The 19,962-nt window shown below is 42.0% G+C and overlaps 2 protein-coding genes across 2 annotated transcripts; one reads left to right on the top strand and one right to left on the bottom strand.

The window, feature by feature from the left end:
- Positions 1-284: 284 nt before the first annotated feature.
- LOC140959455 (uncharacterized) lies at positions 285-3,208 on the top strand. The gene is made up of 2 exons (XM_073417279.1): positions 285-686; positions 820-3,208. The coding sequence occupies exons 1-2, from the start codon at positions 285-287 to the stop codon at positions 3,202-3,204; spliced, it is 2,787 nt and encodes a 928-aa protein (XP_073273380.1). The 3' UTR covers positions 3,205-3,208.
- A 7,660-nt stretch (positions 3,209-10,868) lies between these two features.
- On the bottom strand, positions 10,869-14,356 carry LOC140958310 (nudix hydrolase 16, mitochondrial-like). The gene is made up of 4 exons (XM_073415709.1): positions 13,995-14,356; positions 13,133-13,247; positions 11,538-11,621; positions 10,869-11,299 (listed from the first exon to the last, which is right to left on the bottom strand). Exons 1-4 carry the CDS (start codon positions 14,063-14,065, stop codon positions 11,054-11,056), a joined length of 516 nt encoding a protein of 171 aa, XP_073271810.1. The 5' UTR covers positions 14,066-14,356; the 3' UTR covers positions 10,869-11,053.
- Between the last annotated feature and the right edge of the window lie 5,606 nt (positions 14,357-19,962).

The raw sequence follows: 19,962 nt of genomic DNA, 5'->3' as shown, positions 1-19,962 counted from the left end.
CCCCCCCCCCCCCCCCCCCCCCCGCTTCCGGCGGTGTTTTTCTTAACAAAAAAAAAAACCCTAAACCCTAAACCCTAAACCCCAAACCCCAAACCCCAAACCCGAAACCCGAAAACCCCAAACCCCAAACCCCAAACCCCAAAACCCAAAACCCTAAACCCCAAACCCCTAAACCCCAAACCCCAAACCCTAAACCCTAAACCCCAAACCCTAAACCCTAAACCAAAAAAATTTTTCTCTGAAAAAACACACTATTTTGTTACTATTCACTCCTCACCGTCTCTATGTCGCCGCCGCCGGATCCCGGCCGGAATAATTTACCATTAGAACCGCCTTCTCACGCTGATCAACATACTCAAATTTCAGGTCATTCGGAGACCGTTTGCCCCGTCAAATCGCCGATCGAAAATACTGTTTTTCCGACCATTTCTTCGCCGTCGCCGGTTTCTCGTTTTTCCGGCGATGCTTGCCCACCTCTTGGTTCGCCTACTCCTCCCCTCTCTTTTCCGACCCTTGCCCTGACGTCTTGTGCTCCCATTTCGCCGGAATCATCGAAAAACCAGTCGCCTCCACTGTTCATCGTCTCCTCCACTGGTTTTTGCCCGATTCCAGCCATCTCCGGTAATCTCGTTTCAAATGGAACCCCGATCTGGAATCCTCATGGCCAGACGATGATAATGCCTCAGGTTGGAGCCCCAATGCCGTTCCCTAGCGACGGGAATTTTAGATCTACGTTTCAAGGTCACTATTCATCACCTGCGATTTCTTCTTCCGTCAATAACTCCGGTGATTTGGCTCCGTTCTTCAATTCCTCTGCAGCGTATACTCCTCATGTTATGGGTAATTNCGCCGATCGAAAATACTGTTTTTCCGACCATTTCTTCGCCGTCGCCGGTTTCTCGTTTTCCCGGCGATGCTTGCCCACCTCTTGGTTCGCCTACTCCTCCCCTCTCTTTTCCGACCCTTGCCCTGACGTCTTGTGCTCCCATTTCGCCGGAATCATCGAAAAACCAGTCGCCTCCACTGTTCATCGTCTCCTCCACTGGTTTTTGCCCGATTCCGGCCATCTCCGGTAATCTCGTTTCAAATGGAACCCCGATCTGGAATCCTTATGGCCAGACGATGATAATGCCTCAGATTGGAGCCCCAATGCCGTTCCCTAGCGACGGGAATTTTAGATCTACGTTTCAAGGTCACTATTCATCACCTGCGATTTCTTCTTCCGTCAATTACTCCGGTGATTTGGCTCCGATCTTCAATTCCTCTGCAGCGTATATTCCTCATGTTATGGGTAATGTTTCTCTTCCATCAATTTTATCAAACTCGCCGGAAAATGGAAACGCCCAAATTCCGATTTCCTCCACTTTTCCGGCTGATATTTTCCCCGAGTTCAGCCCTCCGCCGCCCGGTTCTGCTGGTTCCGACACCGGTTTCTTGTTCACCGCTAAGTCGCCGGCCCTCGGTGGTGCTCCGATGGGTAAGGTCCGAGTCAACTCGGTTGAGTCTCCTAGTCGAGTGCAGTGGGTCAACTCGAAAATCAAACCTGGTGCATCTTCGGTCAATGTAAGTCCGAAAGTTGCTGTTTCACCCCATGTTTCTTTTAAGGATGTTTTGGCTCCCCCATCTCCTCGTACGGTGAAGAATAGCTTTGATGATGTTCTCAACTCGATGGAGGAGATACTCGAGCCTTCTTTTTTGGATGGGAAACCGGGTATTCTATTCCCGGATAAGGTAATTTCATCACTTATTGAGCCATTTAAATTTGCATTGGTGGGTAAAATTTCTGGGAATCGGTCTGTGGTCCCCAATTCGATGATATCTGTTGCCTTTGGCAAAGTGGGTTTGGTTAGACCGTTCAATTTGAAATTTTTACCCCGGGGTTTCATGGTCATTACTCTCTCTTGTGAAGAAGATTACGCACGTCTTTGGGCACGTGGTAATATGATGGTTGGTTCACTTGGTATTCGTTTCTCTAAATGGACCCCAGAATTCAAGTTTCAGGCGGAGTTGCCAATTGCCCCAGTTTGGGTTCGACTTCCGGAATTGCCCTTGCATTTATATGAGAAAAAAAGTCTTTGTGCTATTGCCAAGCTCTTGGGTAAGCCTATCAAAGTTGATGACCACACAGCTGAGGTGTCTCGTGGGGCCTATGCTCGTGTGTGTGTGGAAATTAATGTGTTAGAGCCTCCTGTCAAGCACATTTGGGTGGGCTGGGGTGATCACACTCAAGAGATTGAGGTTGTGTATGAGAGGATTCCGTCCTATTGCACTGATTGCAAAATGTTGGGACATGCGACGAGTGTTTGTTACTCACATGGCAAGAATCCCCGGCCGACCCGGGCTAAGTCTTTTGCTCCAGTCCCTCCGTCACAGACGGCTGCTTCGGGTCAGTCACTCCAGGAGGGTGTCATTTCTGGTGATGTCCAGGGATCCCAGGACCCCGATGATGAGACTTTTGTTGGTCCTAAGCGTCGTAGCAGGAGACGGCCAGCGCGTCGTGTTCCACCTGCTATAGTTCCCACTTCAGGGAAGGCTCCTTCACAGTCCAAGAGTACTTCGAATGCCTTTGATGTTCTTTCTCCTTGGCAGAAGGAGGCCCAGGTTTTTGATTCTAGTGCGTTAGTTGGTTCCACTTCTGAGTTTGGGACCCACTTAGGGGATGTGGGTGTTAATATCACCGGGGGTCCTCCTTTGGAGCAAGCCCCTTCCGAGGGTATGGATGTTGTAGGTTTGAGTTCACCCACCGTTGTTGTTTCCCCGTTGGTATTAGGTGGTGTGTCAGCCCAGTCTGGGGCTAAAGATTTGGAAGAGGAGGATGTCACTCATTTTGTTGATTGTACGGAGGTTTTGGGGTCTCCGCATGCTGGTATGGACACGGTGTTTACTGAACCCGTGATTTGTTTGGAGAATCATAGTTGTCACTCGATCCCTTGTGACCCTCCGTCCCCTGCTGATGCGTCTTATTTGTTTACTCAGTTGGTAGATAGGCAGGGGTCTCCTGTTTCTGAGAGGGTTGTTTGTGAGAGGTTTGTTGAGGATCTCGACCAGGGCTTTGATAGACATTCTGAACCAGGTGATGGCCGTGCGTCTGAGGATGGCGTTCTGGATTCAGATATGCCAGATGTTAAGAAAAAGAGGGGGAGGGATGACCTCCCTGGGTCGCTCAGGAAGCGATCGGGCATTTCTGCTGCCCGTTCATCATGAATTTCCTAATCTGGAATATCCGGGGACTCAGGGGTTCGGAGTCCCAACAGAGGCTTCATGCTTTTGTTAAGGAGAAACAGATTAAGGTTTTAACTGTTTTAGAGCCGATGATCGATTTAGATCAAAGATTCATGACTCGTCGTCTTGGTTTTTCTAGAGTCATTTCGAATCTTTCTGGTCACATATGGGTGTTTTTTGCTGCTGATGTGCAGGCTGAGTGTGTGCTTGATCATGCTCAGTTCCTTCACATTAAGGTTTCTGCTCCTTTTTTACCCTCATCTGTTTTTTGTTCTTTTGTTTATGCCAGATGTGATTATATTGAGCGTCGGGATCTCTGGTCTTCCCTGCTTCACGTCAAGCCTGTTCTGGGTCCTTGGCTGGTTGGTGGGGATTTTAATGTTGTTCGTGATGAGTCTGAGTGTTTGGGCACCCGTGGTGGTAGGTTGCTACCCATGGAGGAGTTTAACACTTTCATTATGGATTCTGGTTTAATTGATGCTGGCTTTGAGGGGTCTTCGTTTACTTGGACGAATAAGACCATTTGGAAGCGGTTGGACAGGGTTATGGTTTCCGTTGATTGGGGTGATCATTTCAACTCCATTCGAGTTGAACATCTTCCCCGTACTGTTTCTGACCACTGTCCGCTTTTGGTTACCGCTCCGGTTTTTGCCCGTGGGCCGAGCTCGTTTCGCTTCCAGCGTATGTGGCTTAGGCATCATGGTTTTTTGCAAACTGTTAGACTCAATTGGAATTTGCCTTGTAATCTAATCGGTTTGTCGCGTCTTTTTGTCAAGTTGAAGCGTCTTAAGAATCACCTCAAGTGGTGGAATCGGGATGTTTTTGGTAACATCTTTGATAAAATCACTGAGGCTGAGGGTGCAGTTCGTTCTGCTGAGCTGGCTTGTGAGGCCGATCCTTCTGATTCGAATTGGACTGCCCTGTCCGATCGTAATGAGGATCTGGCTCGAGTCACCGCCATGGAGGCGGATTTTTGGAAACAAAAAGCGGCTTGCAATTGGCTTGAGGATGGTGAGCGGAACACCAAACTCTTTCATAATATGGTTAAGAGGAAGCGTGTGGCTAATAAGATTTTCCGCATATGGGATGATGGTGTTTGTCTGACGTGTCCTGAGATGATTCAGCAGTCGGGTGTCTCGTTTTTCAAGCACTTACTCACTGGGGATCCCTTTGTGCTTGATTGTCCTGATTTTTCGGGGTTTCCTTCGGTGATTTCTGATGACGAGAACTATGGGATTACTGCTACCCCATCCCTCGAGGAGGTGCGTGCGATTGTTTTCTCCATTTCTCCTGACAGTGTGGCCGGTCCAGATGGTTTCTCTTCGGCGTTCTTCCAGCATTGCTGGAAGATCGTTCATCAGGATGTGTTGGATGCGGTTTTGGATTTTTTCCGAGGCTCTCCCCTGCCTCAGAGCTTTACAGCCACCACGATTACTTTGATCCCAAAAGTCGAGGGTGCTCGGGCTTGGTCAGATTTCCGTCCGATCAGCCTGTGTAATGTCACGAACAAAATCATTTCTAAGTTATTGTACTCTCGTTTGCGGGCTGTGGCGGAGAGACTTATTTCTTTGAATCAGAGTGGTTTTGTTCCGGGACGGATGATTTCTGATAACATCCTCCTTGCTCAGGAACTCACTCATAGTCTCACTCTTCCCACTTATGGTGGTAATGTCATTTTGAAGCTGGATATGGCTAAGGCCTATGATCGGGTCCAATGGCCTTTCCTCTTTGATGTTTTGCGCCATTTTGGTTTCTCTGAGCAGGTTGTGGCGTTGGTCTCGGCTTGTATTTCTCATTGTCATTTCTCTGTTAATATCAATGGTTCTCTTTCGGGGTTTTTTGGTTCTACCAGGGGCCTCAGGCAGGGAGACCCATTGTCCCCCCTTCTCTTCATCTTAGGGGCGGAGTATATTTCGCGTGGCCTTGATAGACTCTACTTGCGTCATCCTGCTATAAGGTATCGTTCTAGTTGTGATCTTTTGATTTCCCACCTGGCCTATGCTGATGATATCATTATTTTTGCCAATGGTGGGTCTCGTGGGATGCAGCGTCTTTTAGATTTCCTGCATCACTATGAGAATTGTTCGGGACAGCTGGTGAATGCTATCAAGAGTTCTCTGATTTTACCTCCGAGATGCTCTGAGCGCCTTCGCTCTAGACTTTTGCGTATCACTGGTTTTGCGGAGGGTCATCTGCCGATTAAATACCTTGGAGTTCCCTTATTTCGGGGAAATAGGACGTGTTCTCTTTTTGAGCCCCTCTTACAATCTGTTAGGAGGCGGCTGGAGGGTTGGGAGATTCGTACTCTTTCTCCGGGGAGCCGCATGACCCTCATTCGTAGCGTACTCCTCTCGATGCCCATATATTTGTTTCAGGTTGTTCAGCCCTCGTTGGCTGTCATGGAGAAACTTGAGAGAGCCTTTAATGCTTTTCTTTGGGGGTCTAGGCCCTTGGAGAAGAAATGGCATTGGGCTCGTTGGTCTCGGGCTTGCCTCTCTGTGGAAGAAGGCGGTCTTGGCTTCCGCAGATTGAAAGATCTTGTGGATAGCTTCTCTATAAAATTGTGGTTTCGGTTTAGGCAGGGATCTTCCCTCTGGGCCAAATTCTTGATGAGGAAGTATTGTTTCTTGGTGCACCCAGCTTGTGTCTCTTCTCGTGGTTTTATCTCTCCCACTTGGCGGCGTTTGCTCCAGATCAGGCCTCGTGCGGAGAGTGGTATTCGCTGGCGTGTCGGCCATGGAGAGGTTTCATTTTGGGATGTGGGGATCGTGAGGTCTGTGGGGATCGTGGGGCCCGGGTTTCCCATTTTCTTTCTGAGGGAACCTGAGATTTTGACATCCTTTTTTCAGTAGTTGCTCCTTCTTTTGCGGAGCAGATTGTGTTGGTTCCGATTCTTACGGGAGAGTTGGATTCGGCTCGTTGGATCCATAGCTCCGATGGTGTTTTTTCTGTCAAGTCCGCTTGGGAGTTGATCCGTTTGCGCGCCCCGATATCTGATATTAATCGTCCCTCTTGGGGTAGTTGGTTGAGGCCTACGATGTCATTCTTTCTTTGGAGATTTTGGCATCAGTGGCTCCCAGTTGATGAGGTGCTTCAGCGCCGTGGCTTTGCGTTAGCGTCTCGTTGTCAGTGTTGTGATATGTCTGAGACATTCACGCATGTGTTTATTTGCAGCCCGGTGGCTCGCCCTGTTTGGCATTTTTTTGGTGCTGTCTTTGGGGTTCGTATCCCTGCTACTGAGGATTTCAGGTTATTCCTTAGTGCGTGGAAGAGGGGTCTGGTCTGGGCTACAGGGGGCCATGTGAGGGAGTTTCTCCCTTTCATTATTTTGTGGTTTCTCTGGACTGCTCGGAATGATGCGAAGCACCGCCAGCTCTCCATTTCTGGAGAGACGGTGAAGTTCCAGATCTTGTCTTACCTGCGCCTTGCTCATTCTGCGCGTACTGTCAAACCCAAGCATTGGGTGGGTTTTTTACAGGTAGCGCGATCACTGGGGATTTCGGTTTGCTTATACAGATATCATCGGACGGCGATTGTTCGTTGGCTTCGGCCACCATCCGGTTGTTTTAAGCTTAATGTGGATGGGAGTTCGAGAGGGAACCCTGGGGATTCTTCGGTTGGTGGCGTTGTTCGTGATCATTCTGGGCGGGTCTTGCTATCATTCAGTGAGTTCATTGGAGCTGGGTCTACTATCCGGGCGGAACTTTGGGCGGTCTGGAGGGGTCTTACCCTTTGTTCTGATCTTTCTTTTTTCCCTCTTTGGATCGAGGTTGATTCTCAGATTTCTATTCAGATCCTCCGCTCTCGTCAGTGTTGTTGGGGGTTGGATCACATTGTGTCTAGGATTTTGGTTCTCTTGAGGGGGCGTATGATTCACATATCGCATATATACCGGGAGGGTAATTCGGTGGCGGATGCTTTGGCGGTTAGGGCCCACGACCTTAGGCAGTTTACCTTAGAGTTAGGTCCTTCCTTACCCAGCAACATCTCCATCCTTGCACGCTCTGATTGTTCAGGGCTTCCATTCATCAGATCCAGATATTCTTAGCCATTTGTAGCCCCTTCTTCCTTTTGGCTCTCTTTCTTTATCTATATATATATATATATATGTATATATTTTTATTGCAGGTATTTTGTTCTTGGAGATTGTTTTTTATCTTACTTTTGAGCTGTGCAAGTTGGCCCAGACACTTGCTCTTTCCTTGGTTTGTTCCTTTGGATTTGGGTGGGTCCCAGCACATTCTCCGTCGGTGCTTTTCTTTGGACCATTCCTGGTATCTGGCAGGCTCTCACTGCAGGCTTCTCCTTGCCCGCCGCTTTCATATTTTTATGCTCTCTTGCCGATTGATATGGTGGTTCTGGATGATTTATTTTTGTGGTCTCTCTGGCTTGGAGCCTCCTTCATGTCGGGATTTATATGGTTTCTACTTCTGTTTCGTGTATTGGTGGCTCTGGCTGTTCTCTATTGTGATTTTCCAGCTGCATATTCTTTTGATTGCCAGTTTGTGTACAGCTGACCGATCTCGGATTATGATGTATTCTTCATATTGGCATTACACTAGCAGATGGATCAGAGCTGGGTATCATCGATGGTTTTTCCTGCCTTCTTTGGGCGTTAGGTGGTGGGCGTTCACTGCAGAGTTCTCCTTTCCCCTGTTTTGCAAGTCCGGTGTGAGTGGGCTCAGACACTCGCACACTACATGTTTGGTCTCGTCGGGATTGGGTGGGCTCTTGCACTCGCTCTCCTGGTGCTTTTCTTTGGTCCTCTCATATTACCTGGAGGAGGTTTTCGTCAGGCTTTTACATCGTTCCATTCATGGCGAGTTTTACAGGATCTATACTTTTGTGGTGTGTGTTTGTACCCATGGAAGCAATCTCCTCGCTGCTTGTTGCTTCAGGGTTCTATTCACATTCGGGTTTTTTACTTGGGCTGGATCGAGGGCTCCATTTTGTGTTTTGACTGCATTTGCACAGTGACTTTCCAGCCGGGCAGGATTTTGCTCATGGGTTATTGTACAGCTGGCAGACTCATGATTTTGACAGATTGGAGTTATCATGGTGATGGCTACTTTAGTCAGATCTCATCTCAGATTAGTTTCGTTTTGACTGATTGGATTTATCAGGGTGATAGCTATGGGATGAGAGTTTCTGCATGGCGTCTGTTTACATCTTGCAGCGATTATTTAGTCTTATTCAGCATGTGGTCCTTAGCGCTGCTTGTCTTTGTTTAGTTTTTGGCGCTCGTTAGTCGTATTCTAGGGTTAGGTTTACTGTTGTATTTACTTCCCTAGTATGCTTTGATTTTTCGTTTCTACTGCTCTAGCCTTTTGGATGAGGTTTTGGTTTTTTCCACCTCTTCTTTTAGGTTTTTATTCTGTATTTTGTTACTGTTTATTTTGTGGATATATACAGGTAGGGGTCTGCCTAACCCCCTCCGCATCCGGCGGTGTTTTCCGAAAAAAAAAAAAAAAAAAACCTTAAACCCTAACCCCTAAAACCCTAAAAAAAACCCCTAAACCCTAAACCCTAAACCCTAAAACCTAAACCCTAACCCCGAAAACCCCGAAAACCAGAAACCCCAAACCCCAAACCCCAAACCCCAAACCCAAGCCCCAAACCCAAAACCCCAAAACCCCAAACCCAAAACCCTAAACCCTAAACCCTATGCAGAGCCGGCAAGGCTCGATCACACAACTATCAATTCAAAACATCGTAAAAATAACAGTACAGCTACACGGGACATCTCTCCGGTAAATGTATGACTCTATAATATAGTATAAGTCGCCACTCATCCATGCACGTAGCATCGAGGGTACGGGAGCTACCCGCTCAGCCCTCATGCAAGTCATCAGGAGTGCTAATCCTACCCACCCGCTCCATCGATGACGCAACAACTCGATAGATCAATATCAATATCAATAGCAATCAAAGGAGTCAAGGCTCGAAATGCTATGCACTAATAGTATCAATACAAATAAATGCATGAATGAAATCACATATTCACAAAAGCACATAAAAGCACGCCACAACTCATTACAACATACTCAACGTCATCTCACGTCATAATAGACGTCGTAATGAAAACAGTTCATACGTACCTCAACTGAACCCTTAATTTACCACTGAAATTTCTTAAGGATTTCTCGAATAATCCAATCGTGTGGCAAATAATACATTTCATATCAAGTTCAGATTATTTTTCCAAGATTCACTAATTTAGCCTAAAATTCTAAAAATCCATAATTTAGGCTTTAAAATTCCTAAAACTCATCGCAAAGTCAAATATAACGATTTATTTAACTTAAATCTCTCAATACCGGACAACTTGACATTTTGAAAATTCAATGGTACCGAATCTGAAATTTTCGATATTTTCTAGGAATTTCCAAAATTTTTATTTTCTATCTCTAATGATATAAACACATCCCAATAACGATTTAACATTCAAAAATCATAAATTCCCAAATTAATAGGCTAAATTCGAAATATTATCTAATTAAATTTCGAAAATTAGCTTAATACCTCCAATCGACTCCGATATAGCACCTACAATCAATAATCCAATATATATTAATTGTTGAAATTCGAATTATTCAAAATACCCAAAATTTCGAAACCCTAAAATCATAATTATACCTCAAGGCTTCGAAGTAAAGGTCTAGGAAACTTAAACCGAGAGTTTCCTCACAAATTCCGGCGAAAACGAGCGACGTTCTCCGACGGGCTCGAAAAGTATCGTGAGATTTCTGTGCCAAATGGGTATCAATGCGTAGCTTGCGACGAGAGCTATCCGAAAATGTATTTCATTTAATTTTTCGGTGACCGGAGCGGCTAGAATCGAAGGTCAAAGACACGAAAATGGTGAAGGGTCGAGAATGATCGGGAAATGCAAAGAATTGAAGGAGAGAGATACGTGCACATTTTCTGATTTTTATATATATATTTTTCTTTTTCTTTTTTTTAAACTTAATTAAGGACATTTGGGCGGGGCTTGGGGAGCTGGACTCTTAAACAATGTCTTTGAAAATTACAAAACTATCTCAATGGAGAGATCTTTTCGTCAGTGTATTCAAGCAGTTTCACTATTTTTTGTAAAAACAAAAAATAAATTACTGAACACGTACGAGCTAAATATTTGGAAATGAAAAAAGAAGAAGAAGATTTTCAAACATTTATGATGACAAGATTGTCAGTCGATACAAAAATTGATACTAAAATAAATGAATTTGATTATAATTTTGACAAGAGCAAAAAATAAATAATATTGTAATTGGCTTTGATCATCGTGTTAATTCGTGTTTTTGACTTGTCCACCATTTGCTATCAACAGAACGCCCATTACAAATATGAAAATTCAAGCGTTCATAGTATGCATCAGCTCTTTCCTAAATAATCATATTAACGGATACACAATAGTTGCAAATGGATCGAAGAGTCGGGGAAAAATTTATTATTATGGTATCTTGAATCCGAGTCTTTGTTCCAAAGTTGAAACTGTGGTACCCAATGAGCTATAAGCGTTGTGCTTTGGATGGACTGAAATAGGGCGTTATCCTTCTACACGTGGAGAATGTTTTCTGAAAAAGAGCTTATTTTTGCGATCGAATTTGAAAAATCAGAGCTGAAAAAAGGAATAGAAAGCGCACTTGAAAACTTAAAAACATTACTTGAGTTAATAATCCAGTCCAGACATGCCCCGATACATTTATGAACTCCGGGACTAAATCGAGCAGGCAAATATACCAGTTTCAAATCGTGCCTCAAATCTAAAAGTGCTACAAAATCTCAATGGTTGGCCCATCGACTAATGATATTCTTTTCTTGGTATCGCTTACACCATACCATCGTCATGCCACTCCAAAAAACCTTTTTCAAGGGCATCTCTCATCCACTCATGTCGACAGCTTTCAATGGCTTCAGGAACAGTAAGCCAACTTCTTTCACGAAGGCTTTTTTCAGGCCACGATTCCAGCACTTCATTCACATGCAAAGCGTACATAGCAGCTTTACACAAACCTTCTGGACTGCACTCTTCTTGGATTGTTTTGCTCTTGAAGGCATAGAAACCCAGAAAATGCTGAACGGAAAAAATACAAAATTGAAAAAATAGCAACAATTAATATACTCTAAAATGATGGAACGTAATTTTTATTCCATCTCCTGAATCTGAAATCTGTTGATAATTCGAATACAACAAAAAACTCCCACACCTTAGCTCTGGGTGAAGGAAGGCTGTGGAATAATTTATCAAACAATCAAGGATTATCATGGGATCGCAAAATAGAAAAAACAAGCCACATATTGTTTCAACTTACCACTAAATCCCCTCGCACTCCAGCCTCTTCCATAGCTTCCCTTGTTGCCGCAGCCTCGGCTGTTTCATCCGTCTCCCACCCACCCTATATTGAAAACATATGAGTAAGAACAATTAGTGTGTTCAGGATACTAATTCTATTATGCATTTATCTTGGCATAACAGGAAGCTTCATAAGTCGAATTGAAAAGGTGACCTGTTTAATTAGTATATCAGAGCACCTAAGGCTACAATTAGAGCATATATATATAGAAGGCTAGTGTTCATTAAGCATATTATGTCACCAGTAAAAACTTTTGTTTCCCTAAACTATGGAAATGATGTCTACGACAAGTAATTTTTCTTTAGCGAGCATGGTATAATTGAGATAGGTAAGGTGTAGAGATATCTGCATTTGAGAGAGCATCGTTCAAGCATTTATTAACTACGCAACACAAAAGGCGGGAAGGCCAAATAAAGGATGCAGTCAAAGCATATAACTAGACCTATATTCATCGGCATAAACCAGTTTGAATCATTCAACTACTCGGTATTTCAAAGAGTCAAGAGCATAGTTCGTTTTCCTCCTTTCCACTAAGTATACAGATAGCTTATAAAATAGGGTGGGTGCGGTGCTTACCTAAAATTCTCGCTATATTCTGGATGGAAGAAGAATTTCTCTCAGAAACTAGAAAATCATCACGATGTAGAGGAAGATATCCATCAAGTAGTATCGAAATAATATCACCTGTCAGTATTTTTTATGCCAGAATCAACATAATCTAAAGGGTAAGAGCATTGAAGATAGATTATTAAAAAGCATCGGGTTTTAGAAGTAATGGTGAAGTGTTTCAAAGGCTTGCGATGATACTTGGAACTCCAATTTTCATTCACAGATAATAACAATGATTGACTGGTCATCAGGATAGCCTGGTATAATATGAGCGAAAAGCACTTTACAGAGATGTCTGAGTTCAAGAATGATACAATATTGAACTGAGAAAGAACTAACAATCAGCTTCACAATTCATCAGAGGTTCATAGATGTTCAAGAACCACTTGAAGACATGCTCATACGGAAGATAAAGAAAAACAACAATAATCTAATAAACTCATGCCCCACTAATCTAAGTTCCTGTAGCTATCAATAAATGATAATATGTCACAAATGAATCTTGGTAGAGAAACGAAGCACATAAGGAGGATATCAACAATTACATTTCCTACTTTTATTTGGTTAAGATGGACATGCCTTCTCACTAGTTCCAAAAACAGAGGAGGCACAAAATATCTGCTGGAAGATGTCAGCAAAGTCAACATAGAAGAATAGCACATCACACTTCTCGGTAAGAAAAAACACAAAGATCAGAAAATTATTTTCTTGGGAACTAGTCCATTTGCATACGACCATTATCGGCCTCACGGGCTAAAAGTCAAGGCATACAATCAGATTCCTAATGATCTTCTCAGATGAAGCATCTGAAAGGTGAGTGATCCTCCCTTATATAACTTCATAACAGTATTGTTCTATAAAGCCATACAAAGAGAATGAAAGATTGCTTATTTGCTTTTTAATCCACACCCAATGATCTGTTGATTCATGCACAAATATATCACCTTTGGAAACAGAAGACCAGGTCCACTAGTTGAATTGATCATTAGCACTTCAAGTTTCTTCTCAGATGCTTCCCCACAGTTTTGTCCTGTATTCCGATACTTGAACGGAATACACCTGGGCAATGATTCTACTGATCAGAACAATACAAGGTAAAGCCAATGATATAAAACAGAAATCCATGATAACACACTACTTTGCTAAGCTAAAGATATTCATAAATTGTTGTTTTTTTACCATGGGGTTATTAAATTTAACACAAAGTTAAATGTTGATATGGGTTCCTTTTATTAAGTGTATATCCACGTAAAAATTAACCTTATGAGGCTTTGCAGGGCCGGCCCCACATTTTTCTATATCGCGACTGAGAATCTGAAATGAAACTATAACAAACAAGTATATAAAATAAATTTTTATCATACCATTGATCTCTTGATCACGCTGTCACATTGAGATAGCAGGATATGCTCAATAGCAACCTTATATCAAATCAAACATAAAAATAAACTCAATGCGAAGACACCATACAGACAGAAATGAGAAACAAAGCCACATTAAGACTTCGTATGCATTTATTAAGTAAAAAAGCCGCAAAAGTTGTAATAAGCTTGTACATAAATGTAATCCAAACGTTTTCCTAGTTTAGTTTCCAATACTGCAACAAGCAAATAGTACGAAAATTCGAATCCCTAAATCTCGACTGGAAAGGGGAAAAAGAAAACTGCAACACAACGGATTCAAACATCACAGAACCAGAGCCAATTTCCCACATTATATCAATGGATAGAGAAAAGAAAACCAAATCTTCACAAAATCAAAACACAAGTCCATGGTCGTAAAGAGAGACATATAAAAGAAAAATACCCCGCAAGAAGGCGGTAACCATCCTCATATCGTTGCTGATGCCGACCAGTTCGAGCCACCAAATCAGACATTTAATGATTCACAAGAGAGCCTTTTGCTGGATAAAATCGAAGAAACAAATCATCCCCAAACTCGGTTGCGATGAAACTTCCGGGTTATTCCGGCCACAACAGTTTTCTCATTATCAGGAACAATTATCACAGTATCAAAGAATGAAATTCGCGGCGGAATGATCGAACATAGTTTTTTTGGGGGAAAATCAAATTTTGATCGATGGGTTATCTGATAATTTTTTTCCTAGTCTGATTTCATCGGTTAGGCCCATTCCGCTAATTTAGTATAGCCTTCGTTACGCACCAAATCCATCCAGTTCTAAATGGTCGTCTAACCAAGGCCATTTATTTATATCGATACTATAATATAATTTTGAGTTCTTTTATTATTATTATTATTATTATTATTATTATTATTTATATAATCCAATGTGGGAATCAGATATCATTGTCCTACAACGTAGTATTGTGATCAACGTTAACAGGATCTAGGACATATTGCATTTTAAAGGAAACCGGTTTAGCCAATGAAGTTGTATTTTGGTTGCATAATTTGAATCTTATGTGTTGCTATCAATCAAGATTAGAAAATACCAAAGGCCAAGTAATATTTTAGCTAGCAAATTTGAGGTTGTGGTGTCACCACACCTCTTCTTCCACTAAAAACAATAACAAAAGCCGGTTTCCAATTTTTTTAATATTAAAATCAATTAATCAAGATGCAAATTTTAAATTAAAAAAAATCTCAAAATTCAACGAATATCCGACTCAGATAGATAAAAAAAACCTCGAGAAGCGTAGGCCAAGAAATATGTGGCTCCCGAAACGTTCTTTCTCTCTCTCGTAAGCCATATTCCTCCCTCACACTTCCTCATCTGGTCTGCACACAGTTCTCAAAAAAACTGCAACCTTTTTGTATTGCACATATATAGTTGCTGTGCGTGTGTGTAGAGATTGATGAAAAATGTCTGTATACTCCGCCGGTCAAGTTGTGCAGTCTGTGAAACTCTTCGCGGGAAACAAAGTCGGCGGCTTTAGGAAAGATATGGTTTTTGTGGATTTTGTGGGATTGTGTGGTGGCAAGAAGTCCAAGAAAAGTGGGAGCCGTCGAAGGAGTCTTCTGATCTGAAACCGAAGGTGGGTGTTGATTCGCTGTTTGTGTGTGCGTGTCCGCGCGTTGAGTTGTTTTTCATATAATCGATTTCTTGGAATTCGGATGACTTGTCCAAGCGCATGTGCCCGTTTTTACGTGCAATTGGTTTTAATATTTGGACTTTTTGAATCTTGAGTGAAAATCTTTGAACTGAAACACCGGTTTGCGAAAGTTATTCTTACACCCTACTTTATTCATTTTTTAATAATTGATAGGTTGACTTCTTGGCTTCAATCATTTCTCTGAACTTTGTTGCGTGAGTGCAATATGATTAAATTGGAAAGTTATTCTTATACTCATCTTACTTCATTTATCATCATTTCATGATGTTCTATGGTGATCGCGATGCTGATAACATAAACTTTTCCCTTTTTCCGACGACAGAGTTCGTTTTGTATGAATTCAGTTTTTATGTATCAGTGAGTCGACTTTCATGCTAAGTTGTCAAGTCCCAGCATTTTTTGGCTTACTTTATTGTATCGTCTGGGAGAGTATTCAATGATGTTGATCGCTTCTTTAGCATATTATTTTATAATTTTGGAGATTGGCAAGTTTCTGGTTTACCTTATGTTGAGAGCAGTCAACAACATCATGCAATTCTATTTACACAATATACAATCACATATTTGCGTTCATCTGGTGTACCTTCTGTCTCATCGGCAGAAGGATGCAAATATGTGATTGTATATTGTGTAAATAGAATTGCGTGATGCTGTTGACTGCTCTCAACTTATGCTCTTCCTGGTTTAGAAAATGGCTATTTCGAAGCTTCATCTAGGCATATATTTGGGGCTGGTTCGGTGATACAATCGAGAGTATGACTTGATCAAAATCTTAGCTTATGTGGTGGTCTGTAGAAGAAGAGGAAAGGACATAACCAACAAAATCTAAACTGCAGTGATTTGTTAAAACGAATGGTGATGAGTAAAAATCAGCTGGGATTTTCCCCACAATCTATTTCTCTGTGGCTTAATTTCAAGTGGTTTAAAAATATACTTGAGAAGGTTTTGAATTTTGATGCTAAGGATGATACATGTGGAAACTACACTAAAATTTTAAGTTTTTGGAACAAACTAAACATAGAACTCGCCTATACTCCACACCTTAAAAAAGAAAAAAAATAAGAGGCGACGCCACTTGTTGAGATGTTAGAAGAGAACAAAGAAAAAGGATTATTCTTGGAAATGGTTAAATTTAGTTGAATGGTGTGGGTGCTTTTATTTATCCTAGGGAATTTTTCATGTGATCACCCATCTTCGAAGAAGATTTGGTGCGAGCCCCAGTGCATGCGTCAGACAGGAAGGAAGCGTCTCTTATCCAATCTAGGTCCTAGGAGCTATTGAAATTAAGAAGTTCAACCCTTTTGGAGAGGAGGCAAGACTAAAAGCCAGGCTGGAAGATACAAGATCTGGTGTCAAAGAATCAAAAATGTCTGGTCTCAATTTCTTTCTTTTCCATATGCATCAGACAGGCAACTGGGGCCTTGTTCACAGATTTGACGACTGAACCGCCTAGGGAATTTTCCATTCTGTGTACTTTTTTGTCTACTCTGAACTATGAAGGGCCTGCCACTAGGTGATTCGACGAATGGAATGGGAAAAAGTAGACGATGGTAGAACTACACAGCCAATTTATTGGGGCTTGTGATTGTTGTTTCCTCTTGATGCTTGCTATGGTGTGTTATATGGTGCTATTTATATTCACAACTATGTTTCTACTTTTTAGGCTGCAAACTTGGAGGATATTATATCTGAAAGAGAGGCTTGTGGAGTTGGATTCGTAGCCAATTTGGACAATATAACATCACATGAAATTGTCAAGGATGCTCTTACCGCACTTGGTTGCATGGAACATCGTGGGGGTTGTGGGGCAGATAATGACTCTGGTGATGGTTCTGGAGTGATGACTTCAATGATAACTTCAATTCCCTGGGATCTTTTTAATAGCTGGGCCAGTGAACAAGGGATGACTGCCTTTGACCAAATGCACACTGGTGTTGGAATTATCTTTCTTCCGAAGGACGATGGCCTGTTGCACCAAGCACAAACAAGTCGGTCAAAAGTGGTGCCTAAATCTAGCCAACTAATGGCTTAAAATATGGTAATATCTCATTATAATAAATGGGTGCTATATTGATTCATCTATTGAAAGTTGCTTATGATAACACATGGGTTTAAGGAATTTCTATTTTCCCATTTTTTTCAACATTTGCATGACATAGGAAATGATGGCATGAGAATAGCCATTGGATCATTGTCCAAATTTGAAAATTTAATACTTTGCTTTAGTTATATCGTTCAGTATGATCGTACAACAAATATCAATGCCATATGCGTTTGGTTGAAACTCTCATTGGGCTTGTTGCATGTTTCTTGAAGGACAGGCTCGTATAGTTAAAGTAGAATGTTTTAGGGAGACTTCATTGTAGTCACCTATTTGGCATGATCGTGAAAACGAACTCCGCTCTTTTGGAAACCCAAAGGCATCTGACTCTGCAAATCTTGACAGTGCTGCAGAAGTATTGCATTTTTTTACCTTTCAGTGTTGTTTTCAGTTTAATCTGTTTTGATGTGTGGATTTCATTTCTTTTTTTTTTTTTATAGGAAACATTTATTTTATATAATACTTAGCTTGTTTTACATAAAAAGCGGATGAGTGATCCGCGGATTAAAAGACACTAAGACACTTTCGTCAAGACATTACAAACTTCCAATCCCTAACTACATCTGAGATAGCCAGATGACTGAACTCTTTGATCTTTGTTGTCGACGCTGCAACCCTGAATTTCAGCAGCTCCCATACTTTATCGACTGAGGCAGACGAGTCGTTGAATATTCTGTTATTTCTCTTGAGCCATAATGTCCAGAACGTGAAATGAACGATCATATATCAGAATTTCTTAACTGTTGTCCCTGCTTGAATTCCGGGCTCTATAATGAACATATCTTGTGCCCTTCTCAGAAAAATTCCAATAAAATCTCAGCTCTTGCATCACCTTAGTCCATATCCTCTAGAAAAAGAACAATGTACCAGTAAATGATCCTGATTCTCTGCGTGGTTTTGGCATAACGTGCACTATTGTGGACTTACAGCACAAGTTGGCCATCTTCTTTGCACCAAATTTGAGGTTGGAAGTTTCCCCAAAGCCACAATCCACAAGAAAATTTGAACCTTTTGCGGGATAGGTACTTTCCATATATGAATATAAGAAGAGAAAACTGGGAATTATGGAAAGAAAAAAAAGACTCGTAAAAAGATCGGACAGAGAACCACCCCGTAGAATCCCCCAACCACACCCTGAAGTCCTCTGAACCCAACTCTATTTTGACCGCATCCAAGAATCCCACTAGAGTAGCAAACTCCCCCAGCTCGATATCATCAAGATGTCTCCTAAAATGCACGTCCCAACGATATGTTTGATTGACTCCTAAATCGATAACCTCTAAAAAGTTACGAACTGGTTTATTGATCTCGGTACAAATCCTAAACAAAGAAAGAAAGTGTTCTTTGAAAGAAGGACCTCCTCGCCCCCAAACATCCTCCCAAATCCCACCCATTCTCTTGAAGACCGTAGATACTTTTAACTACATTTTTCCACAACGTCTCCTTTTCCTTTGTACCTCTCCACCACCATTTCCCTAGTAAAGCTTTATTTCTCAAACAAATATTCCCCAATCCTAGCCCTCCCCTGTCCTTTGGTTTACATACCTGCTCCGACCCAACAACATGACAACGCTTGTCCCCGTCCGCTCCATCCCACAAGAAATCCCGCATCAATTTTTCCATCTTTTTGGCAACCTTTGCTGGCACCCTAAACAAGGACATGTAATAAGAAGTCATTGCGCTTAACACCGGTTTTATCAGAGTCAGTCGCCCACCTCTGGATAAGAACGACTTTTTCCAACTTGAAAGTTTTTTTTGACATTTTTGAAAGGACCGGTTCTCAAAACTAAAGTCGTAGGTTTCCCTCCCAACGGTACCCCGAGATACTTGATTGGCCAATCATCTTTTTTGCACCCAATTGCTTGTGCCAAACCAACCACTTCCTCATCCTCGCAGTTAATCCCCAACACAACATTTTTCTCGAAGTTGATCTTCAAATCCGATTTCTGCCCGAATAATTTGTTTATTTCCACCAGTGCCATCACATGCCTTTCCGTTTGTACCAAAAACAACGTATCATCGGCAAATTGGATATGCGAGATTTCCAAATTTCCCCTTCCCACCACCAATCCTCTTACCTCCTTCATTAGCCCTGTCGACTAATATTCCCAAAACATCAACGACTAAATTAAAAAGAAAGGGTGATAAAGGATCCCCTTGTCGAATTCCTCTTTCCCCTTTAAATTTTCCCCAAGGCTTTCCGTTGATAAAGATTGAGAATGAGACATTAGACACACACCCCCTTAACCACTTCCTCCATTTGTCTCCAAACCCTTTCTTTTGTAACACAAAATCAAGAAATCTCCAGTCGACGTTGTCATACGCCTTTTCCAAATCCACCTTAAGCACCCAACCTTTTTTTTCTTCTTACGGTATTCCTCAACCACTTCATTGGCAACAAGGCAACAATCCATAATCTGTCTTCCTTTGTAAAAGCACATTGATTCTCGGCAATTGTACAGCTCAAAACTTTCTTTATTCTGTAAGTCAACACTTTGGCTATTATCTTGTACAAACTCGTTGTCAAGCTTATTGGTCGAAAATCATTGACCTTAATCGCGTTTTGTTTCTTGGGAATGAGGCAAATATAAGTTTCATT

Source organism: Primulina huaijiensis, chromosome 15, assembly GCF_012295235.1.
Source record: "Primulina huaijiensis isolate GDHJ02 chromosome 15, ASM1229523v2, whole genome shotgun sequence".
NCBI lineage: Eukaryota > Viridiplantae > Streptophyta > Magnoliopsida > Lamiales > Gesneriaceae > Primulina > Primulina huaijiensis.
This window is presented reverse-complemented; position numbering and strand designations above follow the sequence as displayed.

Coding starts and splice junctions, on each gene's coding strand:
- LOC140958310 (XM_073415709.1), bottom strand. CDS start 14,065: ATGTCTGATTTGGTGGCTCGAACTGGTCGGCATCAGCAACGATATGAG. Junction 13,248..13,994: donor GGTTACCGCCTTCTTGCGGG/GTATTTTTCTTT, acceptor ATCATTGCCCAG/GTGTATTCCGTTCAAGTATC. Junction 11,622..13,132: donor CTGGTCTTCTGTTTCCAAAG/GTGATATATTTG, acceptor TTTTCAATATAG/GGTGGGTGGGAGACGGATGA.